Source organism: Osmerus mordax, chromosome 17 (assembly GCF_038355195.1).
Source record: "Osmerus mordax isolate fOsmMor3 chromosome 17, fOsmMor3.pri, whole genome shotgun sequence".
Classification (NCBI taxonomy): Eukaryota; Metazoa; Chordata; class Actinopteri; order Osmeriformes; family Osmeridae; genus Osmerus; species Osmerus mordax.
Window position 1 is genome coordinate 2,949,642 of NC_090066.1, and position 27,214 is coordinate 2,976,855.

At 49.2% G+C, this 27,214-nt stretch overlaps 1 protein-coding gene across 2 annotated transcripts; it reads left to right on the plus strand.

The window, feature by feature from the left end:
* The first annotated feature begins 19,277 nt into the window (after positions 1–19,277).
* tmem168a (transmembrane protein 168a) lies at positions 19,278–26,852 on the plus strand. Of its 2 annotated transcripts, none has more exons than XM_067254912.1 (7): positions 19,278–19,342; positions 19,828–20,323; positions 20,604–21,377; positions 21,814–21,956; positions 24,285–24,422; positions 24,546–24,682; positions 25,356–26,852. In XM_067254912.1, the coding sequence occupies exons 2-7, from the start codon at positions 20,009–20,011 to the stop codon at positions 25,904–25,906; spliced, it is 2,058 nt and encodes a 685-aa protein (XP_067111013.1). In that variant the 5' UTR covers positions 19,278–19,342; positions 19,828–20,008; the 3' UTR covers positions 25,907–26,852. The 2 variants fall into 2 exon arrangements, with proteins under 2 accessions (XP_067111013.1, XP_067111014.1); XM_067254913.1 differs by having other exon boundaries at positions 24,546–24,693; positions 25,356–25,780.
* The last annotated feature ends 362 nt before the right edge of the window (positions 26,853–27,214 follow it).

A 27,214-nucleotide genomic window follows, 5' to 3' on the forward strand; every position in this document is an offset into this window, starting at 1 on the left:
TTTCTTGTTCGCTTTGTCTCTGTGAGACAAAAACAACCAGGATTTAATCCCATGTGACGTGAGCAGTCATGAGGAAGAGATGGAGAGCTAAGGGAAAAAAAGAATGAGGAAGGCAGCTCCGGAAGAGAGATAGAGGGTAAAGGAAGAAAGCTGAGTGAAGAGAGAGAGCGAGGGAGAGGGAGCGATGGAGAGAGGCAGAGAGGAAAAGTAAGAGTGCAAGAGGGGGGGAGAAAGATTCGGAGATGGAGAGAGAGAGACGCGTGCCCTGTCTCTTTCCCTAGAGCCCTTGAGCTAACGTGAAGAGATTGCTGCTGTTAATATCTCCCTTTAAAAGGCCCCTGCAACACTGGATGGGTGACCCCGTGTGCCCTCGGGACAAGAGGCCAGCTGGGTTGTGGGTACTGCCTCAGCACTTCTCCTAATTCACTTGTTATTCATCCTGAACTTTATTCAGTTTTGTTGTGCGGTGCTGTTTTGCGTTTGCGTAGCATTGTGCTGCAGTGCCCTGTGTTACGTTGTGTGGGTGGTGTTGTGTTGTGATGTTGTGTTGAGTGATGCGTTCAAAGTGGTTCAAAGTGGTTCACCATCCTTTTTATCGAGAACCGGGCAAGCATCTTTACATTTACATTTAGTCATTTAGCAGACGCTCTTATCCAGAGCGACTTACAGTAAGTACAGGGACATTCCCCCGAGGCAAGTAGGGTGAAATGCCTTGCCCAAGGACACAACGCCATTTCGCACAGCCGGGAATCGATCGAATACAAGAAGATAGAAAAGTATTGTGTCAAAAGAGAGAGCTCTTGGCTCTTCTCTCCTTTTCAACCATCCATCCATCACTCTTTCTCCACCTCTTTTTCTCCTGGATAATGGGCGCCCCTCTTTGGATCGGTACTCCCCCTTCCCCATCCCTCTGCTCCTCTACAGCAGGTAATGGATTGAGAGTGTGAAACCTGATATGGCTATGGAGACTGTATGTGTGAGTAGGGGTGTGAGTGGGCGTTCAAACGGATTCTGCTGTTGGGTTGCAATATAACACACTCTGTCGGCACGGCTTAGTCTCTGCTGAATCCAGGGGCCTTCAAACGGTCACTCTTCGAGATGTGACAGGCTGCCAGAAGAGAGGTGAAGAGTTCCCTATTATCAGGACACGTCTTCTAAACTCCCCTCGATCCAACAATGTCCAGTGAAACACGTACGTTTCCCCATTGGTTTGATATTGTTGAGAAAAGAGGCACACAAAGGATGGAGGAGAAGAGGGTTTTGGCGGGCATTGTTCATCGCTGAATGAGTTTCACCCTTCATCAGCCGGGCGTTGAAGAGGAAGCCATGGTGTTGATTCCCTCGGCAGGAAGTGATGCCATGGTGTTGATTCCCTCGGCAGGAAGTAAGAGGGACATATGCTCCAGATTTATATCTGTTAGCACAGAACACATAACACAACGACACCTCAGGGATGTTTTGATTCGGTGAGAACCCATGGTGCCAGATGAAGTGTATGCGAACATAAATAACTGTTTCCTGCCAGACACATGCAGTACCAATGATGTTTCTGGGAAGAAAGAATGTTTACATCTCTCACAATCGTCACATTGCTGCAGTAGTGCTACGGAGTGATCAAATGTAGTGTGAAGACAACGGAAGGATGGAAAGAGGGATGAAAAAGGGTGGGCAGGGGACCAGAGGGCTGGGGTGCCAGGTGTCAGGGCTTGATATGAGGAAATAAGTCTTGCTTAACTAAGTGTGTGATGGTGTTACTTGTTCCATGATGTTACACACTTCCTCTGACATATAGAAATGAAAAATGCTCTACATGTTTGTTGTTCCTTCCACCACCCCACACTTCTCCCTCGGTTCTCTTTGCTCAGTCTGGAAATGATGGATTTCTAAGCTTTCTGTAATTGATGTCACGGCCAAAACTACTTTGGGTTTGTCAGGCATAAAGCTGTCTCAAAGCAGAATCATTCTGGCAAAAGGATGTGTCTGTACACTCAGTAAAGTCATGGTCAACACTAACTGAGTCCCTGACTGAACCAAGGAGAGAAGAGATGAGGAGGGAAGAGAGGAGAGGAGAGGAGGGGAGGGGAGAGAGGAGAGGAGAGGAGAGAAAGGGAGGGGAGAGGAGAGAGAAGAGAAGAGAGGAGGGGAGAGAGGAGAGGAGGGGAGAGGAGAGAGAAGAGAGGAGAGAGAAGAGAGGAGGGGAGAGACACAAAACTAGATCCCTCTGCCTCCCTTTCCTTTTCACCTCCGGGAACGATCAACTTCTTTCCCAAGTGGCTTTCACCATATTCTGTGTGTGTGTGTGTGTGAGCAGTCACACACATGCACAGCCACACACACATGCACGCACACACACACACACACACACACACACATAAACACACTTCTCTGTCCAGTCCCCAGTACAGCAGATCCAGACTCATTCCGGAAGGTTCTCTGGGGAGAAGTGGGGGCTCAGCCTGTGTCTGTGACTGCTGGCAGCTGCGGCGTGCCAGGGGTTAACTCAGGCTACGCTGCCCAGTCACGTAGAATCATGGAAACGCAGCAGAATGGAAGTGGAAGACCACACAGCAGCATCTGGAACACGTCTGAGGTCTGGTACCTCTTTGTGTGTGTGTGTGTGTGTGTGTAAGAGAGAAGAGAGACAAAGCGAATTAGGGCTTGTGTGGATGTGTCCGTGGGCTTGTTTGTACGTGCGTTTGTGTGTCTGAGAGTGTTTTTGTGTGTGTGTGTGTGTGTGAGATTGTGTGTGTGTGTGTATGTGAAAGAGTGTGTCAGTCCTGCGCTCCCCCCCCCCACCCTGTGAGGTCAGAGAGGTCCAGGAGGGCTTGACTCAGCTCCTCACAGTTTTGTATTTCTAATCCTCCTTATTCACACCTGGGGGTCAGTGGCTCCAACCTGTCTCCTCCAAGCTCATCAAAAACAGCCATGGAAGAGGACAGGCCCAAAATATCATCATCATACCCCCGTCATTAGCATCAGTAGATGTTCAAAATGTCAATCCACATACCCCACAATGCATTGCCAGAGGGCTGCCGTGTCTGTGTGTCCGTCCATGTACGCGTCTAACAAGAGAAGCACGGATGACAGAGGCGGAGGTGTGATTTTGCCCTCCTGGTTAATTAGAGATGCTGGCGTCGTTCTGCAGGGAAGAATATTCTGGACTGGTTGTTTGACGACTTCTACAAAAACACCATCTGAGGGTCTCGCGTCAGGGTTTGAGCAACGCCGTGTTGTGCCTGAGACTGCCATGAAATGAAATGTTTATTTGTGTCTCGTTTTTGTGAAAATGCAACAATATTTGCAGTGCTTTGGATCTGATGGCAGCCGCGGCGAGGAGGAATGAGGACGACCACATCTGACAGTCTGCTCCACTTCCCCTGGGCGCCCACTCTCAATTGCGTTCTATTTCACAGATTGTGCGTGGACTGTGTTTATTTTTTATTTTTGTATTCTATAAACGTATAAACTCTGTGTTTCAACTACAGTTTGCACTCCTCCATTTATCTATTTGGACCTGACGGTCGTGGATTTCCTGCGTTCTGCAGATTGCATGCATGGTCTGTGTGTTTAATAGAGGGTGTAGAAGTGTTATTAGATTCTTGCCCTCCTGCCCCCAGGGGTTCCTCAGCAGTCACGTCTGATCTGGAGTGCGTGGAGAGGATCGGAGCGAAGGTCCTGCCAGAGTGTCCTCCAGGCTGCAACATGGCCGCCTCAGCCTGCATCAGGCACCCAGCCCGCCTCCATGCTGGGCCTGGGCCACGTTCTGTTCTTAGAAGAGAAAACACTCCCTGCAGCACAGCACATTGCTAGCTGACCTGTTAATCACCAGTTTGTTTTCCAGACATTTGGAGGATGTGGATAGGTACTATTGACTGGGTCTGTGGTTTGCACTCATTTCCCTAGCGCCTTACTTAGGTTATTGGAGCTGGTCGTATAATCTGGCCTCTGACGTACAGTATATCTGCTCAGGGTTGGAATGGCTGTAATCGTAGCCGCTGTGATAAAACATGGTGTGTGTGTCTGTGTGTGTCTGTGTGTGTGTGTGTGTGTGTGTCTGTGTGTGTGTGTTCTTCTTGCATGGCTGCCTGCTTTTCGTGCAAAGGGCTTAAACCCTATGTTTAATTGTTCTTCCCTTGTAGCATTGACTTTAATGTAAATTATTAATCCCTCTCAGTGCCAACACTAGTTCATTTAAAAGCTTTCCCTCTGTGTGTGTGTCGTAGAGAAAAGAATAAACACAATCTGTGAGATATGAAATAATAAAGAATAAAAGAGAGAGAAAGTGAGAGAGAAAGAGAGAAATGTTCAGAGGGAGCATGCAGAGAGAGACAGAGAGAAGAGAAAAAAGGGGGGGGGTCATCTGTGTTTTATAGCATGCATCACAAAGCAAACATCAGAGGGAAGTTAATGCTCATTTCATCACAACACAGAAAGAGAGAGGAGGGGCGGAGAGAGGGAGAGAGGATGGGAGAGATGAAGGGGTGAGAAGCATGCTCTGCTTCAGGTGAAAGTTCCGCTCAGGTTGACTGGAATCAGAGGACACGTTGTGTTACATCTCTCCCTCCCACTCCCTCCCACTCTCTCCCTCTCTCTCCCTCTCTCTCCCTCTCTCTCCCTCTCTCTCCCTCTCTCTCCCTCTCTCTCCTCCCCCTTCATCTCTCCCTGCTTTCTTGTTTTTCTCTCTCTCCCTCTACATCCCTTTCCCAATCTCTCTCTCTCCTCCCACCCCCACCCCCACCCCCACCCCACACACACACACCTCTCCTAAGAGGCTAGCTCATGAAGGGAAATGTTATATTTAGCTGACCAGTATTGTGTTTGTTCGCTGGAAGGTATGGTGGCCTTGGAGCAGAGCCAAAGCTCTGCAGCAGACAGCCTCATCTCCTTGCACAGCACACAAACAAGCTGCCGTGCTTGCCGCTGCACATGACCATTAATGCTTCTCCAGTTCACAGGGTTCTCCATTCCCAGTGGGAAAACCCTTGGAACACAACTGAATGAAAGCTTTTGGATTCCAGGTAAAAACCCATCAAACAATGTTTCAACAAGGTTACATTTACTAGTTTTTTTCTTATTGCAGATGGTGACTTTGGTATCCATTTAAAAACTAAGCTCCACCCATCCCAGGAAGTTGCTCAAGCAGAACACTGGAGAACGGATTCAAAATGACATTTCCAGGAAAATCCTAAATATACAATGAAGGTCTTTCTCATTGTGTGGTTTACAGTAATGGGACTGATGCGATGTGATCTTGTCGAGTTATGTGACAATCTTGTCTCATTATATGACTTAGTCTTGCTCAAGTTGCGTTTCTTCCCTCTTTGAATCTGTTTCATCACCTTGGCAACCAACACTCTCTGATTGGAGAGTGGGAGTGATAATGTGGACCGCTTGGTGAGCCTGGCAATGTTTCCCAGAAATGCTTGTTAAGTAAGGTTTTAGTGACCTATATATCTCAGTTGACATATCCACAAATGCATTGCAAACACTGTACACCAGATCCACCATGTCCTCATCCAGCAGATCCTGTTCCCCCGGCTCTGCCTCCTCTCCACGGTGGGTTCATGCAGTTCTTCCAGCCCTAGATATGCGTGTGTCGACGTGTGTGTGTTTACATGTGTGTGTGTGTGTGTGTCTACCATGTGAGCACAAATGTGTGTGAGCATCAATTAAAAAGCTGGGTCAACGCATAACACTCTTTCAGTCCATCAGTCGAACGCTGCTCTGAGCGATCCCATCCCCCCTCGCACTGACTGAGGTTAACACGGAGGGAAGAAGCAGCCTGCTGGGATCCAAACTTCCACACTAACTCAACAGAGAAACACAGAGCCTTTGCTCCACCAGAGGACAGTGGAACATTCATCAAGATAACAACACAAACAAACACACAGTCATACACACACACAGTCATACACAGAAGCAAGAGGCAATACGAGGGCAGTAAACGTGAAGCATAACCCCCAGGAACAGGGCTGCCGTGGCCGTGTGTCCGCGTGGGAGCGCGTGGCGTAGGAGACGCCGCCCCCGAACGCAGGAGAGCAGGCTTATCTCAGTCAACAGGCTGGAGAGAGGGTGACACATGCTTTTGTCTCAACCCACATCCGATGCTCTCAGCACTCCTTAAGATACTCTTTTTCCTCTCTCTCCTCATCTTATCTTTCTCTCTGTCTCTCTCGGTCTCTTTCTCTCTCCTCCCCCTCATGCCGTTTTCACTGCTACACCCCCCCCCCCCCTACCCCCCAATCCCTGGCTGCTTCCGAACAAACACAGTGAATTCAGTACATCCACTTCAATTAGCATTGTCAGCCTGTGACCTGGATTAACCTATACAGGCTTTAGCACAGTGACAATCACCATACTGAAGCAGCTCGCTTCAAGCGCTCTCGACACCCTATATAGGCTGTTGCATATCGAGGCTGATAGTATACTGGGAATTCCTCCAATAATGTGGCTTGCCTTATCTGTAAGCTTAGCCTCTCTCTGCAGTTAGCATTGCAATCTCAACAGTCAGACTTGGCATTGACTGATAGCTCCAGCTAACTCGCATCAGGTTTTCCTACCAAACCAGGTTCTGTTCACATTTCACATTTAGTCATTTAGCAGACGCTCTTATCCAGAGCGACTTACAGTAAGTACAGGGACATTCCTCCGAGGCAAGTAGGGTGAAATGCCTTGCCCAAGGACACAACGTCATTTAGTCTGGCGGGGAATCGAACCGGCAACCTTCTGATTACTAGTCCGATTACCTAACCGCTCAGCCACCTGACTCCCTCCCTGTTTCAGTGCTACAGAGGGCTAGCTACATAGCCTTAGGTTCTGGTATTGCAGAAGGGCTAGCTACATAGCATTAGGTTCTGGTATTGCAGAGGGCTAGCCAGCCAGAACCAGGTGTTGCTTTATTGCTGCAGATAACCAGCTAGCTTCAATTCCTGATCCTGTGCTGCAAAGTCTTAGCCTGGAGCCAAAGTTAATGCAGCAGGCTTGCAGCACTCTCAAGACTGCAGCTTCACATCACAGTTCAGCTTTTAGAGTAATGAAGGATACTTAATGTAAAGCAGTGACAAATGGAGATGTATAAATTCTGGAGAGAGAGAGAAAGAAAGAGACAGAGAAAGAGAGTGCTTTTATAGTCCAAAGCTGAGCTTCCTTTCTTGTAAAAGGAAGCTCAGCTGGTCCACATGCAGAAGGAAATCCTCCACGTCTGCATTGCTAATCTTGTCTAAGTGTTGCCGATATCAATCCTGGCAACTTTGATTAATGAAATTGATATAACGTGGCAGCAGGCATTTCCATAAGCTGTATGATGTATGGTTAAGCTGGTGGCGACATCGTCATCAAGCAGGCTTAGCAGAGCCACACTAATGAACGTGGGCCAGAAGCAGAGCTATCCTCTCCAAATGAAGATGTATCGTCACACGTGTCACCTGGTTCAAAGATCAAACTCCTCTCTGGCTGGTTTCCTGTTCTACACTCATCCCAGAATCCTCACGCTGTCCGCTCTCTCGTTAGAAAACGTGTTATTTAGATACGGGACAAGACACCGGGGTGGGTATTTCTTTCGAAACATGAAAGGAAACACTTGTGTATTGATGTTAGTCAGGTGTGAACATCACTTCAGGACCTGCTGCTCTTCATCATACTGATTGATAATGATACAGCAGCATGTAGCCACAGTCACACCATAGATTTATTATGCTGTACGTCTCTTGTAGATTGAGTTGGCAATAACTACAGGCAGGTAGGTGGGCAGGCTAATTGGCTCTGGGCAATTTATCATCTTAGCAGCTTTGAAACTGACATCACACTAATAATGTCATCGCTGATGCATGTGGATGTTATAAGTCCCGGCACTTTTGTTAAATCAGTTTTCGTCTATAGAAATTATGCGTGTGTGTTGTGAGATTTGATGTCTGTTTTAATGGAGATGTTACAGTTACACTGAGATGGTTGCCATCGGAACGAGAGTGATCTGGATCGGCAAGGAGCAGCCTGAGGGCGGTGAGCTGCCGTCTCTACTGATGAGGGACATCCAGGGCTGCGTCTCAATAGTCCAACGTGGCTTCCTCTGCTTGTCTGCTTCCTGTCCTCAGTCAATGAATCAAGGAACTCTGGTCTGCTGGCTAGCTCCATCAGGTGGGTTTAATGTTGGACTGGAGCAAAGAAATAACGTCCGCTAATTCGATCCCCATGAAGCCTAGAATTCCTACAGACCATGTATGTATGCATGCCATATGCTAGACTGGACTACAGAAGTTAAGAATGATGAAACAGTCATGGTCGTTCCCATGTCGCTTTTCTCCCCTGCCTCTCTTGGCAGAATCATGTCTGTGAGTGTGTGTCTGTGTGTATGTGTGTGTGTGTTTGTCTGTGCGTGTTTGATCCTCTCAGGCTAGTTTTTCATCTTAATCTCCTCTCAGAAGGTTCTAACAGACCAGCTATCACTTCATCTATTGCCACCCCCTCCCTCCCCCTCCTACTCCCCCCCCTCCCCCCCTCCCCCCCCCCCCCCCTGTTCCTCCCCTCCTCCCATCCGCAGCCTTCTCCTGCTAGAGAGCCTTCTCCAGCGATGCCGGTGTCATGGTGATACCGTGAGTTCCTCTGAATGGGGGTAAATGGAGCTATCTTATTAAAAGCACGCTCCCTCCAGGGAAATCCAAGGCTGCCCCCTGCCAGTCCCACATCCCTTACAGAAGGGTTTCACACACACGCGCACATATGCACACACACTTAAACATGGATGCACACACACACACACATTCACACAAACACACCCGTATAATCTCTGGACCCGTGAGGCTCTTATGAGGAGATGCCAGACAGTTATTGGTTGAAGCCCGCTTTAATGCACACCAATGATTCATTTGATATTCTCTGTTGCTGTGGCTTTTTTTTCTCATCTGTGCTACATTTCATCGTGACTTCTCTCAGGTCCAAGTCCCCAACATGACTAAGAGGTGTTGCCAGCACTACAGCAAGCTCCCAGTATCTAAATTTGCTCAATTTCAAAATCACACCAGAAAAGAGAGAACAGTCTCTTGCCAGCCCCAGATCTTTCTGTAGGGGTAACTGGGGCATGCATGTTAGAGGAGACAGCATGCAGTTTTTGGTCCATCTGTGGATGAGTCATGAGAGGCCAGTGCAGATTGACGGGGCATTATCAGACACAGGCCTTTTGGTTCACTGTGGAAGGAGGGAGGGGGGGAGGGAGGGGGGGGAGGGAGGGAAAAGAGAAGGTGAGTGGGAGGTGGGAAAAAGGAAGATGAAAAGCTAAGCAAAAAAGGAGTTTAAGAGAGAAGCCGGAAGTAATGCGATGGATGCAGAGGTGGAGGGATGAGGGGTGGAGGGATGAGGGATGGATGGAGGGATGAGGGGTGGAGGGATGGATGGAGGGATGGATGGAGGGATGGATGGAGGGATGAGGGGTGGAGGGATGGATGGATGGAGGGATGAGGGGTGGAGGGATGGATGGAGGGATGGATGGATGGATGGAGGGATGAGGGGTAGAGGGATGGAGGGAGTGATGGATGGAGGGATGAGGTGTGGAGGGATGGATGGATGGAGGGATGAGGGGTGGAGGGATGGAGGGAGTGATGGATGGAGGGATGAGGGGTGGAGGGATGGAGGGATGAGGGGTGGAGGGATGGATGGAGGGATGGATGGATGGATGGAGGGATGAGGGGTAGAGGGATGGAGGGAGTGATGGATGGAGGGATGAGGGGTGGAGGGATGGATGGATGGAGGGATGAGGGGTGGAGGGATGGAGGGAGTGATGGATGGAGGGATGAGGGGTGGAGGGATGGAGGGAGTGATGGATGGAGGGATGAGGGGTGGAGGGATGGAGTGAGGGGGGACACACTGCACTACTCCCTATAGGCTGGCTCTAAAATGAAAGTACTAAAAGGCTAGCCTAAACTATCTATTCCCTGGAAACTAATGTATTATAGACACGGTTGTGAACAAAAAACTAAGGAGAAGAAGTTTGTGAAATAAGCGTAATATTGTGCTTGGGGAAGCTGGTGTGTTTTTGGAGGTAGTTCATTATACGCTGTGATGGTTGAACATAAAATGTCTACAAGTGTGTCCTGAATAAACTCATGTCTGTTTATGACTCTCACTGAGGCATGCTAATAGACCCATGTGTGTGTGTGTGTGTGTGTGTGTGTGTGTGTGTGTGTGTGTGTGTGTGTGTGTGGAGGGAGGGGGGGGGTAGAGCTATGGAGGAGGGTGGAAATAACCCAAGAGAGAGAGAGGAAGTCTGAATAGTGAAACGCAGTGGTTTTACCTCCCTTTCACATCATGGTGCTTCACAGCAGGGTTGGGTTCCTCTGTAAGACAAGACCACATCACCTCTCCAGAGCCCATGCTGTGAGGAGTACTTTCCCTTGAAGACCTTCAACCTTTCTAACCTGCGAACAATAGAGAAAACACACATGTTTATTTGCTCTGTACCTTTTTTATCTGACATCCTCCAGTCATCCATTCTATCAAATGGAGAGTAGTGCGTGTGCGTGTGTGTTAGGGAGGGAGGTTACACAGCGAATGACAGTCTATTTGAAGTGGAGGTTCTCATTTGTGCATGGAGGGTGGACCGTGTAATAAATCCACATAGCTCCTGGCCTCCTCTTCCTCCTTTCTTTAAAACTCCTCTTCTCTTCTCTTCTCTTTTTTTTCTTCCTTTTTTCATAGAAGCTGTTCACTTTCATGTTTTCCTCATCTTCTCCCAGTTACACCAGCTCCGTTGGGGAGAATGTGCTGTTTGTTTGTTTACGTCTCTCTCTTGTAGCCCCCTCGTTCCCTGTTTGTCCTCCTCCCTCTTTCCCCACCCCCTTCCCTTCCCTTCTCAACTCTGTTCAGAGAGCTACAGTGACTAAAACACACGCTTAATCATCCTGGATCGCAACAGCTGTTTGCAGCGAGGCAAGGAGCCTGTGGGTTGTCATGGTGACGGTTCGCCACGACGGTCTGTGCGTTCGACGTCCCTCTCAGAGCCCTGGAACATGACTCAGGTCAGCTCCCAGTGCCACCGTTAAAGCGTTTGACAGCGCACCCATGTCATTTCCGACGCCCAGACAGACATGGAGGAGGTAAAGCGTTTGTAGGATAACATCCTGGAGAGTGTGGGCTCTGTGGCTGTGTAGAAACAACCCAGTCAGCCTACAGCCCCTGATTAGTCCAGAATAATTGGTGTGTAAACAGAGTCTTGTTATGGATGCGAGGTGCCATGTACACCCACAGAACCCGACACACCGCTGGTGTTCTCTAGTCCCTCCATCCCTCCCTCAATCCCTCCCTCCATCCCTCCCTCAATCCCTCCCTCCCTCAATCCCTCCCTCCATCCCTCCCTCAATCCCTCCCTCCATCCCTCCCTCAATCCCTCCCTCCATCCCTCCCTCCATCCCTCCCTCCCTCCATCCCTCCCTCCCTCCATCCCTCCCTCAATCCCTCCCTCCCTCAATCCCTCCCTCCATCCCTCCCTCAATCCCTCCCTCCATCCCTCCCTCAATCCCTCCCTCCATCCCTCCCTCAATCCCTCCCTCCCTCAATCCCTCCCTCCATCCCTCCCTCAATCCCTCCCTCCATCCCTCCCTCAATCCCTCCCTCCATCCCTCCCTCAATCCCTCCATCCCTCCCTCCATCCCTCCCTCAATCCCTCCATCCCTCCCTCCATCCCTCCCTCAATCCCTCCATCCCTCCCTCAATCCCTCCCTCCATCCCTCCCTCAAGTTATGGGCCATCCAGACTGAGTCCCCAGCCTCTGTTTGGATGTTTCACACACGATACATTGCGTTTGTCATCAGTACAAAACCTGTTTGAATGTGTACTGTCCACACATGCAAGCTAAATCACAGTTGTAATCATGTTGTCTCCTGGACATAGAGATGCACATCATTAAAACTCTACCTTTGTCGATTTGTCTGCCAGTTGGATTCAGAGCTGTAATATTTATACTAATCACGTCACCTTTACCGCAGGCTTTCTACCTCTCCCGACAGTAATCCTGTTTTTAAGTGTGTCCGCATGTCAACATGTAATACATGCTTCAAGCTAATATGCGTGTCTGGCATCCAAAACAGAAGAATCCTCCCATTTTACTCTGCTGACTTCAAGTTTGATGTCATTTCAGGATGCAGTTTTTTTTTATATTCCCACTGAAACAAGCAGCACATCACACACCTGTGGTTTGGAGGTCTGTGTGAGCTCTTGCTCTGTGGTTTGGAGGTCTGTGTGAGCTCTTGCTCTGTGGTTTGGAGGTCTGTGTGAGCTCTTGCTCTGTGGTTTGGAGGTCTGTGTGAGCTCTTGCTCTGTGGTTTGGAGGTCTGTGGGAGCTCTTGCATCCAATTTGTATTTACCCCCACGCTCTCTCTTTCTTTCTCTCTCTCCCTCTTTCTCTCTCTCTCTCTCTTTCCCTCTCTCCCTCTTCCTCTCTCTTTCCTTCCCTTCAGTGTGGGAACAGTGGCCTCTCTCGGCTCTGCAGCTCTCAGTAGGAAATGCACCAGCCTAATTTATCTCCCACCATTATGATACGATTACATACCTTTGAAAGGGGGTTTAGAGTGATGATAATGACACTGCGTGCCTCGACACTCACTGTGAGTCTGTGGGCAACACAGCACTGTGCAAGCTGCTCTCTAATCCACAGAGTTGACTTCTCACTCATGTGTGGTCTTCTCAGGTTGGGTGACACACAGGTAATAGTCCCATTAAGATCCCATCCATCCTATCAGCCTGGCCAGAGCAGGGATGGAGCTAGCCGTAAATCAGCTGAGCTCGGAGCAGCTCAGTAATGGTCAAGATGTGATGTGTGGATGCAATGGACTGGATGTTCCCGAGCACGGAGGTACAATTACTGTAGTCCCCATGGAGACGGTGTGTCCACTGAGGCACCCAGGGTCAGGCCAGGGTGGACGAGAGGGTGTGTGTGTGTGTGTGTTACATGTATCATCCATAAGAAGGCTTGATCAGTATGACATGCTGCTTTACACACACACACACGTGCACATACACACTGCAAAACACATACACACGTGCACACACGCACACACACCTCTGTGTCCGAAAATCCGGCAATGATAATCTAGTGAAGCGTGTGTGTTTTAGCAGTAATTCCAGGCCAATCAGGCAGCACCCTCTTTATGTCTGCAGTTATCACTGCTCTAACGATGCATGAAAGTGCTTCACTCACTCACCTTGACTTCGATGTGTGTCGGAGAGCGGGGGGGGGTGGGGGGGGGGATGGGGGATGGGGGAAGGACAGAGAGTGTTGGAAGGGAAGAGGAACAGGGGGATGGGGGAGAGAGAGGGGAATGTGTATGCGAGCTTTGCCAAATGTCTGTGGGACCAGGCCGAATGAGGGGAGCTCTCCATGGTCCTGCTGAGACACAGAAGTTAACCCTGTCCTGCCCAGCATGAGACACACTGTATGAGTAGGTACATTTCTACAAGGGTACATGAAGCACTCTGTGACATTGCTTGTAAAAAGGGCTACACAAACGGAATCTGATTCGATTTCATTTTAACAACAGGAGTGACAGTTGAGACGGGTTATGTTTGGCAATCAGGCCTGGAATACTGTTAGTATCATCAAATAACATAGGATCAAGGAGAGTTCAGATTTAATCCTCTTCCTGTGTTGGCAAACACAGTCTGACACCTGCACAATGAGGAAAAGCAACAGTGAGATTCTCTCTCTTCCAGATTGAAGCTACTGGGTTCCTGGCTAGCAGTTCAGCAAACAGATGCTGATTTGTCAACCCTGAGAGAGCACAGTGAGAATCCTGAACGTAGCCCCAGTCTTTGGCAGCGTCTCTCCTCCACAAGTCCGTGGCCCAGCTTCATTCCAGAACATGGCTTACTTGGATGTCCTCCCTACCCCCTACTTTGTACACCTCCACATTCCCTCATTCACTCTCCTCCCCAGATCTGATCCAGCTGGATTGGCATACACACCAAATTAATATACCCAGGGAAAGCAAAAATACCTAGACTGTAAAGACATATGGACCAGTCCAAGGATACATGAAAGACGGCATGTTTCACACACAGCCCAGATAGTGTTGGAGAGTGTTGGAATGGAATGAGAAACATGGTGACCTACTCCATGTCTGAAACCCATCTGTTCAGGTAGCTACAGGAGAAACTGGACCCTGGTTCATGCGTGACAAACTGCTGACTCATCCACGCCAGTTGGAGCAGTTAAATGAGGATATGGACTCGAAGACTAATGTCGAGTTTCTTTTGAGTGAAACAGTGTGTTTAATGAGCGAGCTGTCATCATCATCATGGCCGTTGTTCTGGAAACGCTGAACAGATATCTTTTAATGCCTGGATTGCGAACGACACAAACATAATGGGTTTAGAAGTGTAATTTTGTCACCGTCAGCATAATTAATGAATAATGCGTGGTAGTACCGTTCAGTGCCACAGAGCAGTTTAGGTTATTAAAAAGTCATTGCTTTTCTATCTCAGAGAAAAGAGCCGGTTAGATTGGAAGTGTTTGAATGCCTCAGAATTGAAATTATACTGAAAGATCATGTTTATAGAGGTAAACATCTTTATGCTGTAGATAATGCATGGAGCATAGATACAGCATCAACATCTCAGACATCTATGAAGAAAGAGTTATTTCTGAAAATGTGAAAGCTCAGAGTTAACATATGTTATTTGATCATCATGTACTCTTAATTAGCAGTCCTACACTAATGGACGTTCAAGGGCAAATACAGTCAACTTTTTAATGGTTTTGCATCTAGACTTGACTGATTCTCCCTCTCTCTCTCTCCCTCTCTCTCTCTCTCCCTCCCTCTCTCTCTCTCTCTCTCTCTCTCTCTCTCTCTCTCTCTCTCTCTCTCTCTCTCTCTCTCTCTCTCTCTCTCTCTCTCTCTCTCTCTCTCTCTCTCTCTCTCTCTCTCTGTCCCTCTCTGTCTCTCACCCTCCCTCCCTCTTTCTCTCTGTCTCTCTCCCTCCCTCTCTCTTTCTCTCTGTCTCTCCCCAGTGATGTTGACGAGGATGAAAGAGTGTGAAGGCGTCCTGGATTGATCTCTGTGAGTCGAGGGCCCGTCTGTGTTATGAGGCGTCGTCCGTGTGTCAGAGAGCGTGCAGTACGCGGACTGTGCCACGGCTCTGCATCTCTTCCACAGAGCATTCATCAACAAGGGCTGTGCCTTTTCTCTCAGTGTGCCACAGCCGCTCTGCTCCTGTCTCATCACCCTGCTTGGTGAACGCCAGAGTGGCAGGTCAGATTGAAAAGGAATATTTTCTCTGATTATTTATGTTTTTCGGCCTTCCGCAATTCATTTGAGGCTCCTGACTGACACCAGAGGGCTGTGAGTGTTTGATTTAGGCTGTGATGTGTCTGCCTCTCTGCTAACACCGTCTCTGTCAGTCTCCAGTCCATCACATTGATTTCTCCGAAGATGAAACTGTGATTGAACAGACCGCTCCCCTCCCTTCCTCTGCCCTCTTCTACTTTCCCCTCCTCCCTCCTCCCTCCTCTCCGTCTCTCCCCCCTCCTCTCCTGTCCTCTCGTCCACCCTTCTCCCCCCTCACCTCCTCCTGTCCTCCCACCTCCCTCCTCTCCGTCTCTACCCCCTCCTCTCCTGTCCTCTCGTCCACCCTTCTCCCCCCTCACCTCCTCCTGTCCTCCCTCCTCTCAGTCTCTCCCTCCTCCCTCCTCTCCTGTCCTCTCGTCCACCCTTCTCCCCCCTCACCTCCTCCTGTCCTCCCTCCTCCCTCCTCTCCGTCTCTCCCCCCTCCTCTCCTGTCCTTTCCCTCTCACCTTTCGCCTGCGTCTTCTCTCTCCGTGATGCAGACTGCTATCATATCTTAGACCGTATGAAGGGAAAGCTTTATAAGACCCGACACCCCACTCCACACCCTCACTTCCCACTGAAGTAAGGAGCTCAAATTCCCCTTAACAAACACACACAACCCATACAAACCACCTACATCTACAAACACGTTCTACTGGCCCATCGTGGAGGAGTCTGGGTTTGTCTGTGTGTGTGTATGTATGTGTGGGGGGTCATTTAAAGTAAATATTATGGGATGTAAGGACTGTCATCCATCAGGATGAGGGGAGACCCACAGACACAGCACCCGTGGAAGGAGGAAGAGAGACGCTGGAGGACTAGAGGCAGACACGGAAGAAGCGGTGAGGCTGCAGATCTGGGAATGTTAGTAGAGGAAGCAGGCAGGGGGTTGCTAGGCAAGGTAGGGGGTTGCTAGGTAGATGAGGCAGCAAACAGCTGGCGGCTGGTTGGTGGAAGAAAGCAATGATAAACATCTGTAATTGAGGTCACACTGCTGGATCTCTTAGATCTGGGTCTCCTTCTGTCTGAGGAAGAGGATGGTTGTCTGGGACACACACACGCACATGAAAACCAAGAGGTATAAGACAAGCCTACATCAATTCAGGGCAAATATTATTAGCTATTCATTCTGTCAATTTCTCTTACACATGCACACACTTACACGCCAAACTTACAATTTCAACAATCTCACACCGCGACACCAAATCAGTTCATCCCCGTTCAACACAACAACATCAAGACAGAACCGCTTGGCTGGCACCGTTCTGTCCAGGTCCCTGGTCGGACGGCATGGCTGTAGTCAGACTTAGTTTCCAGAGTGTTTGTCACACGGCAACCTGCTGTAGCCATGTCCAACTGCGGAAAAACATGGCAGGAGGCCCTGTGCTCCACATGCATATTTAATGCGCTGCTGCGCTGGTCTTTGCAGTTCGGTGCATGCAGGAGGGGATAGTGCATGTATGTGTCACGTTAGACTGTAGGTTCTTTTCATTATTTAGATGTGGTCTCTCTCTCTCTCTTTCTCACGTGCTCGCTCTTTCGCTTTATTCCTCTCTCTCTTTCCCCTCTCTCTCATGGGTTTTCGTCCTCGCCCTCTTACTCTGCCTTATTCCTACCTTTAGCTCCTCTCTCTTTCGCCTCCTCAAATGTCCTCTTGTCCTGCTTCTCTCTTTGCCTGCATTTGCTCTTTAAACCTACCGTACTTCCCTCCCTCCCTCCATCCCTCCTTCCTTCCATCCCTCTCTTCGTCTCCTTCCGTCCTTCACTTTTTGTTCTGAGGGAGTTCATTGAGCTCTGTGACCTACAGGGGCTAATGAAATATCTGCACCGTTCATGAGCTCTGATTGGCTTACAGGGAACCAGTAATCACTATGGAGGAGCTAGTCTGCCGCTGGGAGTAAGCCACCTGGGAGCCAGTCTCACTACTGTAGGTGCAGGTGCTTCTATCCTCTCCGCTCCCTTCCTCTCTCTCTCTCTTCTCACTCTCTTTCTCTCTCTCTCTCTCTCTCTCTCTCTCTCTCTCTCTCTCTCTCTCTCTCTCTCTCTCTCTCTCTCTCTCTCTCTCTCTCTCTCTCTCTCTCTCTCTCTCTCTCTATCTCTCTCTCTCTCACTTGCTTTCTCTCTCTGTCTCTCTCTCCTCTCTTTCTTTCTGTCTCTCTCCTGCCCTCTCGCTCTCTCTTTCTCTGTCTTTCTCCTCCCCTCTGCTGCTTACTAAGAACAGTTTGTCTTGTGTTTCAGAAGTATTATGCGACTTTGAGACTCTCTTAATTATGCATGAGAAAGCTACGCGCCACCAATGAAAAAGTGGTCACTTTTCCCACTGTCACGCTTTATCTTGTTGCTGCAGCAATTCATGGCCTATTTAATGCAAAAAAGGAAATGACCTTGATATTTCATTCAGGAGAAAAGGAGGTTGAAGTGGATTAATTAGTTGTGTTTATATAAAGCTTTGACCTCTTAATGCACTTTTGTAACATTTGTATGAATGTTTTCCGCTCTTTATTAGCCAGTCTCCATGGAGAATGAGAGGGTATGACATCCGTGGCCTTCAAACTCCTATAGATAACCTCTACATGCTTGCTGCCAGAGACACGGTATAGAAAGACATAATGCATTACCTAGCACACTTCTAATATTCACGCATACAGATCATGCTTGTCGCACATACAAATACTGGCACCTACACACACACACACACAATGGTACATAGCCTTAGGATCGTGAATTAGCTATCCCCTTGATGTTGATCCGATTGGTACATTTATCAAGTTGTATCAGCAGAAAATCCCTAATAAACCTGTTAACAGGCTTCTCCTCAGCAGGAACGTAAATGTGCTTTTGATCTCGGAGGCCAATGGGCTTATCTTGCTCTTTAAAGCCTGTGATGCAGCGCCTTGGTGGAAGGAGAATAATAAAGGCAAATAAAAGCTTTGAATTGGTGGTTGGAAATAATGTTGCAGTAGTTTACCATGAAATTGGAATTCCTCAAAACTGTAGCTATAGTCATAAGAACGACATTAAAGCTTAGCTTGCTCATCTTGACCACACCCTGAGGTTTCTTTTTCGTTCTTTGCCCATACGGAGTGGAAAGTTACTGTGACTGAAATTCACTCAAGTCTTCCAGCCAGCCAACCAGTTTCTGTCAATCAGCCCACTAGCCAGCCAGTCCAAGGCAGACTCAACCCCATAGGGAGATGTGTCTGCCTCGACACTGTCCCCTGTTGAGATAATAAAGCTCTGCTCCGCTGAGTCATCCCCAGGAGGGATAATCAAAGACCTGTTACTAGATCTAGCTAGGAAGTAGGCTACTGTGACTCAGGGGCGATTTTAGAATCAGACCTTTAGGGGGGCTCAGCCCCCAATGAGAATGGGACATGGATACAGTGCCTTGCAAAAGTGTTAAACCCCCTTGCTAGTAAATCACTACCTTCACTGGATAACAATTCATTCATTTATTTATTATTATGCAAAATATTTAATGAATGAAAAAACTGAAAAAGTCCCTTTCTTCATGAACTACCAGCATCCAATGAAACGATAATGTTGTGTCAACAATAAATAAACATTGTTTTAACACGTTCGAGCATTAAAACTTATTTAAGATAATAATAATTCATTAAAGGTTTTTATTTTATTTTTATTTTTTAGGGGTCCTGAGATGAAATTTATGTCGAGTTCTGGGCAGGAACTATACATTCACTAAGTGGGGGACACAATATCGATGTCTCAACCGAAGATAATGTAACTAATTCACTCGTGTGTTGAAAATAATTCATTCCAGTTATAAGGATATTTTTAATTATATGGTTCATATATGTGCACACTGACTTATAAAACTGAACCTGACACCTCAACTAGAATTAATATTTTAGGTTAGGAGTGGAGGATGTCTGAGAATGAATATCCTGTCTGTATAGTGTGTTATGACTCCTGCGGCTTGCCGTAGTTTGAGTCCAAAACATGGCGAAATGGAAACTTAAAAAGTTGTCAGACAGAGCAGCGTAAGGACATCCACTCTAATAATGCGTTGTCAGGTAAGTAAGCCGCTTTAAAACGAAACTAATCGTAAAGTAAGATAGCATATCGGTGCATGTTAAAGAATGCGTCGTGACACCAATTTGTGTATACAGCATACGACACACAAACTAAGGTCCACCTTGTGCTAACTGACTTGCTATGTGGCAAACTCTTGTCGAACTTTGCCACATAGACTCAGCAGGAGCAGCCGCAGGCAAACTTTGAAGCTAGACAAACGTGTTAGACTAGTGAGCAGCTATCCAGCTAGCGCTAGCTGTCGGATAAGTCTTTTCTAGACTATGATACATTGTGTTTATAAATTGTATCTGCCTGGCTTTACTTTTCTGATTGATTTAGTTAGATAACCACTGCCAAAATGCTTAATTTTTACATTCCTTCAACATGATGATGTCAATTGGTGTAGTGACCATATGTGTAACGTGTAGGACGTCTATAACCTAAAAGTGTATATTTTTTAAGTACACATTTTCAGTTTCTTTAGTGGCTGAGTTCGTCAACAATAATGCTGGCAAAGGTCAAGACTTCTTCAGTCATCCTCCTGGTCAAACGGCGACCAACAGCCATAGACCCTTGACCAATTCTCAGGTTCCAGAGTCCCCTGAGTGGATTGGCCAACCAGAACAATCGTATTCCCAGTTACGTGTCTAGCCACACAAACAGCCATGACAGGAACAGAGGAGACCGCGGGGGAGGTAGACATGGTGTCCTCGGTGCGTTGCCTTGGTTACCTGTCGAGCGTGAACCTGATGGTGGCGGTGTGTGTGGGTATGTACGCCCGTTGGGAAGTGACAGACGAGCCTATGATTCTGGTGATCTTCATCCTGGGCCTGTTTGTGATGGCCATCGCCAGCATCCTTTATTACTACTTCTCGATGGAGCAGGCCAGCCTCAGCCTGTTCCACCTGTGGTGTGGATTCCTGATGGGCCTGCTCTGCTTCTTCAACAGCCCTGCCTTAGACTCAGAGGTCAAGGAGCAGGTGAGCAATAAAGCGTAGCCCAGTACAATACAATAAAGAATAGCCTACTGTTGTCTTTCTGTTCTCCAGTCAAATTGTTTGATTGTATCTTGGTCAAGGCTGTTCATGGAGTAGCCCATGTTCTCAACCTGCCATATCCAAAAAGTACTACCTGTAATGCTGCAGTTTCCCTTTGGAATAAAAAAAAGTACCTACCTGCCTATAGAGATAACTCCTTGTACAGTAGGCCTGTGTCTTTCAAAGTTGGGTCATTAACATCTGTTATGGTTCTGTTCCCCAGGTGACTAACTACCTGCTCCTGGCCAGTGTTTCTCTGCGGACGGTGTGGTCTCTGACAGAGAGAGTGTGTGGCTGCGTGCGTTACAAACCCACCCTGCTGACCTCCGCTGAACTGCTCGAGCTGCTAGGGTTAGCCGTGGCCAGCATCGCCATGCCGATGCACAAGTCCCTGGCCATAATCGGCCTGGTGGGGGCTCTCGGGGGCTTGATCGTCGACCTGAGGGTCAAGTCCCTGCTGGCCCTCCCTAACCTGGCCTGTTTCTCCCTGGTCACCTCGTTGCTGTTCTTCCAGGCCCTCGACATCACGGCCAACCCCTGGGTGCTGGGCTGCTACCTGGGCAGGCTGCTCTGCGACCCCCTGCTGGATGTGTACTTCAGCGGGCTGGGGCCTAGCGAGCGCTGGCTCCCCCTGCTGTCGATGGGCCGGGTGTGGAGGAGGCTGTCCCTCCTGCCCCTGGCCGGCCTGGAGCTGGCCTTCCTGGTCCTGTCGGGTCTGAAGCTGGGCCAGCTGGAGCTCTGGTACCTGGTCATCCCCGGGTTCTGCGTGTTCGGAGTGTTTTGGACCGTGTGTCACATGGCTCTGATGGCGACGCTATGGGGCTTCCACAGCAAGCTGAGCGACTGCCAGAGAGCGTGGCGCACCCAGCGCTCAGACACACGCAGCCTGGAGAGGGTGATGGCGTCACGCGGGATCAGACACTTCTGCCTGATCGCCGAACGCCTCGTGCTGTTCTGCCTGGTGTCCACGGCAACGCTGGCCGCTGTGTCCTGGCAGGTAACCCTTGGCTACGCTTCCTGTTGATTTCACCTGCCGTAAATGGCCCATCTGGAACTGCGTTTTTATGTGCATGAAGGCATGTAGCCGTACGTTTAGATCAGCAAGTGGATCGAATGCCTTTTTCCCAGTCGCTGAGTAGCATCCACAGGGCTGGCCTTATGTATTGAACTCCGCCTCCAAACCCACGGCCTCTCAGTCAAGCATGCGTCTTGCTTTGATGGGATTAAGCATCCCTCTTTTAGAGTCTTAGATGAGAGCCTCTCTCTCTCTTTCTCTCTCTCTCTCTCTCTCTCTCTCTCTCTCTCTCTCTCTCTCTCTCTCTGATGCTGAGTGGTATTGACTTCCTATAGCGCTGTGTCTATGCTCTCTCCTCACACGACCTCACCTGCTTACCTCTCCTCTCCCTTCTCCTCTCTGCTCATGTCTCCCCCAGCCCTCTCACGGCCTGTTCATGAGTGCCTTCCTGGTGGTGCTGCCTCTGGAGTCCCTGGCCCATGGCCTGTTCAACCAGCTGGGCAGCTGTCTGGGGGGCACGTGTGTGGGCTACGCCCTGGTCATCCCAACCAGCTACTGCAGGTACCGTGGGCCCTCACGCCAACACACACACACGCCAACACACACACACGTCAACACATTAACACACGCTCTCCTGTTCTCGTGATTGAAGCAGGAGATGTCATATCGGGCGTCCCTTGGCCTTTGTTCATGCTATTATTTCAATCCCCTAGCAAGTACAAGGGAAGCCACGGGCTAAATAAACCAATAAGCATGCATAAACATGGTCCTAATGCTGCCCCAGAGAGAGTGCTCCTCAGCACCCTGCTGGCATACTGAGTGGCTCCAGTCTGCCAACACCGGGCCAGTCTACCACAGCACTTAGCCCAGCTATTATCCGGTAACAAGCAGGCAACCACTCTCAATTGGGTCATTCAGGATGCATACCTAGCTAGCGAGCTACTGAGGTATAGGCTAGGACCGGCCCGGACTAGGTTGTGGCGGTTTGTTGCCACGACGAGGCATATTCACCGCTAAGCTCCGTCAGAGCAGTTGGCTGTTGTTTTTGCAGCTCTCATACGGTTGATTGTCAGCGCAAGCCCACAGCTCAGAGTTCTGTATGCTGAGGATGTCGCGCCCTGTGTCTCCCTCCAGCGGGTCCATCCTCTGCGTGTCTCCCTCTCCTCGGTTGAGCCTTTTAGCATTTAGCACTTAGCATTCAGTCATTTTACATTCAGTCATTTAGCAGACGCTCTTATCCAGAGCGACTTACAGTAAGTACAGGGACATTCTCCCCGAGGCAAGTAGGGTGAAGTGCCTTGCCCAAGGACACAACGTGATTTGGCATGACCAGGAATCAAACTGGCAACCTTCAGATTACTAGCCCGCTTCCCTCACCGCTCAGCCACCTGACGCCCTTAGCAACCCTGGTTGGTGCTCCAGCAGCAGCGAGGGGGCTTGGGACAGACGTGGCCCTGCTTGTGGATGCAGGCCCATGGGCCAGTCATGCTCTGTATTCCTGGCGTGCCCAGGCTGTGGCTGGGCTCCCGCTGTGGGGCTAGGGGCATGACGAGAATATAGCAAGGGCTAATCTGCTGTTTGATAGGCTCCGATCATGTTTTAACAATCATGAGAGCCCCACAGGGAGAGGAGGAGGGGGGGGGGGGGGGGGGGGGGGGAGAAGAGGGAGGAAGTATTTAGGAGGGAGGAAAAGGGAGGGGGAGGGGTGAATGCTGAAAGAAAGACAGAGATGAAAGAGGGAGGAAGGGAGAGGGTAATGAAGAAAGATAGTCCATGACAACAGCCTCTCCCAACACAGATACCAGTGGTTTGGTGCTCAGGGTAACTTAGTCAGGTCCGCCACATCTAAATATTCCCCTCCTCGTCATGCTAGCCTGATGGCCTGCCCCAGCCTGATGGACTGCCCCCAGCTCCTCTACAAGGTCTCTGGTGTCATCTGCAGCACCGTGGCGATGATCTCCCAGGCCTGCACCTGACAGCTCAATCACAGGTGCTGAGGGATCACCTCACTTTGTCCATTCATAGAATAATGAAAGCTCAGAGAAGATGTGTTAAGTGGCCTTGAGGCGTGTGTGTGTGCGCGTGCGTGCGTGCGTGCGATCAGAGTAGCAGATGCATCTCTTTGTTGACCTCCAGCTCTTGTGGAGAAGTGGACTGAACCAATCAGACTGTTGGGAGGCGTGTCCGAGGTCACCTCATTATGGCAGTCACACACACACACATGTATATTTGCTCCATCTTCCTTCCTTCCTCTCAGTGTCACCCCTATTGTCTCTGTCTTCCTCTGCTCTCCTCCTGCTTGGTTTCAGCTGCTCATCTGCTCTGCTCTCCTCTCATTTTTATTCTCGTCCTCCTGTCTTCCCTCTCCCTCTAATCTCCCCTGCCCTCCTTTCCCTCCCTCCCTCCCACCCTCTCCTCTCTGCTCTGCTAGCCTTTCCCTAGAGCAGGTCCAGGAGTTCAACTTCCATCATTGTCATCATTTTACTCTCCTCCACTTTCTACCTTTCTATCGCCACGCCTCTCCTCCTGTCCTCAACAGCCTCTCCTCCTGTCCTTACTGCCTCTCCTCCTGTCCTCAACAGCCTCTCCTCCTGTCCTCAACAGCCTCTCCTCCTGTCCTTACTGTCTCTCCTCCTGTCCTCAACAGCCTCTCCTCCTGTCCTCAACAGCCTCTCCTCCTGTCCTCAACAGCCTCTCCTCCTCTACAGCTTTTTTCCTCTCCTCTCCTCTCATCCTCCTTCTCTCCTCTCCTTGTCTCACTGTCTTTCCTCTCCCCCTCTATTCCTCTATTCCACCTCTCCTCTTCTCATCTTCCCCTCATCCTTCTTTCTTCTCTCATCCTCCTCTCCTCCTCCTCCTCTCACGCTCCTCTCTCCTCTCTCCCCCCAGTCCTGATGGCCAGCCCTGCCTGCTGCCTCCGGGGCAGGTGGAGCAGCTGAACGTGCGCTCCACGGGCATGCTGAACAGCGTGCAGCGCCTCTTTACTCACCACCTGGTCCAGACCTTTGGCTGTGACTACTCCACAAGGTGACCTCACACCAAGACTGGCAACAGGGCCTGCTGTTAGATGTGACACCAGGTCGTCGCCTATTAAATACATGGAAGATAAGTGAAGTGGTTGTGCCTAACCCTCCTCCCTGTGTTCTCCAGTGGGATGACTCTGGAAGCTCTGCAGAACAAGCTCAAAGCCTTCCTGGACCTGCGGACCGCTGATGGACCTCGCCACGACACCTACCTGATCTTCTACAGCGGACACACACTCCTGACCGGGGCCTGGGCGATGGCAGGTCAGGACACGGTGACCTGAACACACACTGAACACACACTGAACACACACTGAACACACACTGAACACACACTGAACACACACTGAACACACACTGAACACACACTGAACACACACTGAACACACACTGAACACACACTGAACACACACAGACCTCACACCGATCTCAGAACACACGGATATGAGAACACACTCACCTCAGAAGACACAGATAAGGAATCAGACATGATCAGGCCTGACCAGAATAGACCAGAGAGACTTTGGGTCTCACCATAAAGTGATCGTTTGCCTCCGATACAGTACGTTCTGTCCCTCTCTTCTGCCTCTCTCTTCTGCCTCTCTTTCTCTCTCTCGCTTCGTCCAACTTTCTCCTTTCTCCACTCTCTCCTGCTGAGCGAACTCTTTCTCTATCCATTTCTCTTGTTCTCTCTCTCCGCCTCACACTGTTACCTTACATCATACCGTAAGGGCAACAGGTTCATTTGACTTGTTTGTGTCTCTGCTGGAGACCACACGCCTCTCTCCCTCAGCCCAGGCAGGAAGGCTTTGTTCTCCCCTGGGTCACGATGTCACTGGCAGACGGCTAGCTGCAGCTCTTAAAAAAAAAATATATTATCTCTCTAAATCTATCTCTGTCTCTCGTCCCTCCCTCCCTCCCCCCACCTCCCTCTCAGGGGGAGAGGCCCTGCGTCTGGGACAGCTGTTGGAGTGGTGGAAGGAGAAGAGTGCTGACTCCAGCAGCCGTCTCATCCTGGTGCTGGACACAGACAACTCCCTGCCCTGGGTGCAGGAGGTGCGGAGGCTGGAGGGGGGCTACGTGGCAGTGCAGGGGGCCAAGCTGGCCCCCGTTGGGGGGGACGAAGAGGACCGCGACACCCCGCGTCTTGGAGACTTCACCTCCGAGTGGGTGGAGTTCAACTGCAACCCGGAGAGCGCCACCCAGTGGTCAGAGGAGGGAAGAGTGCTGACGGCGGTGTACGGTGTCTCCAAGCGCTGGAGCGACTACACCCTCCACCTGCCCACAGGAAGTGATGTCGCCAAGCACTGGAAAACCCACTTCCCCAGGGCCACGTATCCCATGGTGCATCTGTCTAACTGGTGCTGTGGGCTGAACCTGCTGTGGCTGTGCGGGGTTTGTCTACGGTGCTTCAGGAGGTTCAAACTAGCTTGGTTCCCCCCCAGCATCCTGGACACTGGCCAAGGGATCAAACTGGTGCGCTCTTAGAGGGTTCTGGAAACACTGGGGTCAGGTGGGGCCTTATTGAAAAGCTTTATTTTTATTTGATGTTATGGTCGCCATGGTACCAACACTATATATGTGCCTTTTGATAATCATGTATAAAAACCTATTTTGATAGAATGCATGAAAGGGGAATTCCACCACAATAAATCCCAATCAATATTCCTTTATGCACTACTTTATTATTAGAAAAGGTCAACAAGTCTACTCCCCTCCTCCGTAATTTTTAAGAATTGAACTCCCTTCATTCACTTTACACGGATAAAGAGGTATTAGGGTGTGCATTGTTCTTCTGAAAAGTTCAGTAACGTAAAATATTATTTTAAGGGGTTTGGATTTCAACATGCAACATTTGCTTTTTGCGTGTTGAGGTTGAACATGCAAATGAGCTTGAGAATTGGATGTTAGCCACTTCACATTAGTGAGTTTAGCCAACTGCAAATTGGTTGCCAGGCAACATGAGTAGTCCTTGTGGGTAATTCTGGGAGATTAATCTTCGAACAACAGAAACGCTGCATTTATGTAATTCTATTAAATATAGTGCAATATTCCAAATGTTGATATGTATGGTTGCATACCGTGTATCTGAAGCTGACCCTATGAGACACTTTAAATTGCTGTATTTTATATTTACTCCAGCTCAGCGATGGAGGATGGTGATTTCATAGGGTAACATTTAGCTCTACATATCCTGTACTGGGTTCAAGTGTCATTCCTAAAAAGGAAATGGTTGTTTCTTTGTGGAACTCCCCTTTATGCCAAATAGACAGCAATTATGTTGGTAAGATTTTTTTTATAGAGAATATTGTTTCATGGGGATGTTTTGAAGCTGGTGTGTTTAAATTGTATTTTATAGGTTAAATTAATATAAACACCACAGTGCATTTAAAAAGATTTTCCCCAAATCCATGTTGTTCAACATGAGACCTCTGGAGTCAGGGGGGGAGGGGGGGAGGCGGGGGGGGTGCACGCACAAGAAGTAGTGTTCTGTGGACAGGAAGTCTAGGTTGTGTTGACACCATAGCTGCAGTGTTTTCCTGTATAGCATGTTGTGTCCTATCTTGCTCTAACCACCATTTCAGTGGGTAAACTGTGAGGCTTCCTCCAGAGCATCAACAACAGTCATCTCTGGTCTGGTCGTTGACCTGGATGGCAGACTCGCTAACCTCCGTGGTTGATCCCATTATTTTATCAGTCCTCTATACATTGTCTGTAGCATAATAGTTTCCTCATTTCTTGTTCTCTCTGTCTCTCATTCTTACTTTCTCTCTCAGCTCACTTTGTCTCTCATTC

Excerpts from the sequence above, each read along its gene's own strand:
- tmem168a (XM_067254912.1), top strand. The coding sequence starts at position 20,009 with ATGACAGGAACAGAGGAGACCGCGGGGGAGGTAGACATGGTGTCCTCG. Across the intron at positions 20,324-20,603 it reads ACTCAGAGGTCAAGGAGCAG|GTGACTAACTACCTGCTCCT; the intron begins GTGAGCAATAAA and ends TCTGTTCCCCAG. Across the intron at positions 24,423-24,545 it reads GGCTGTGACTACTCCACAAG|TGGGATGACTCTGGAAGCTC; the intron begins GTGACCTCACAC and ends TGTGTTCTCCAG.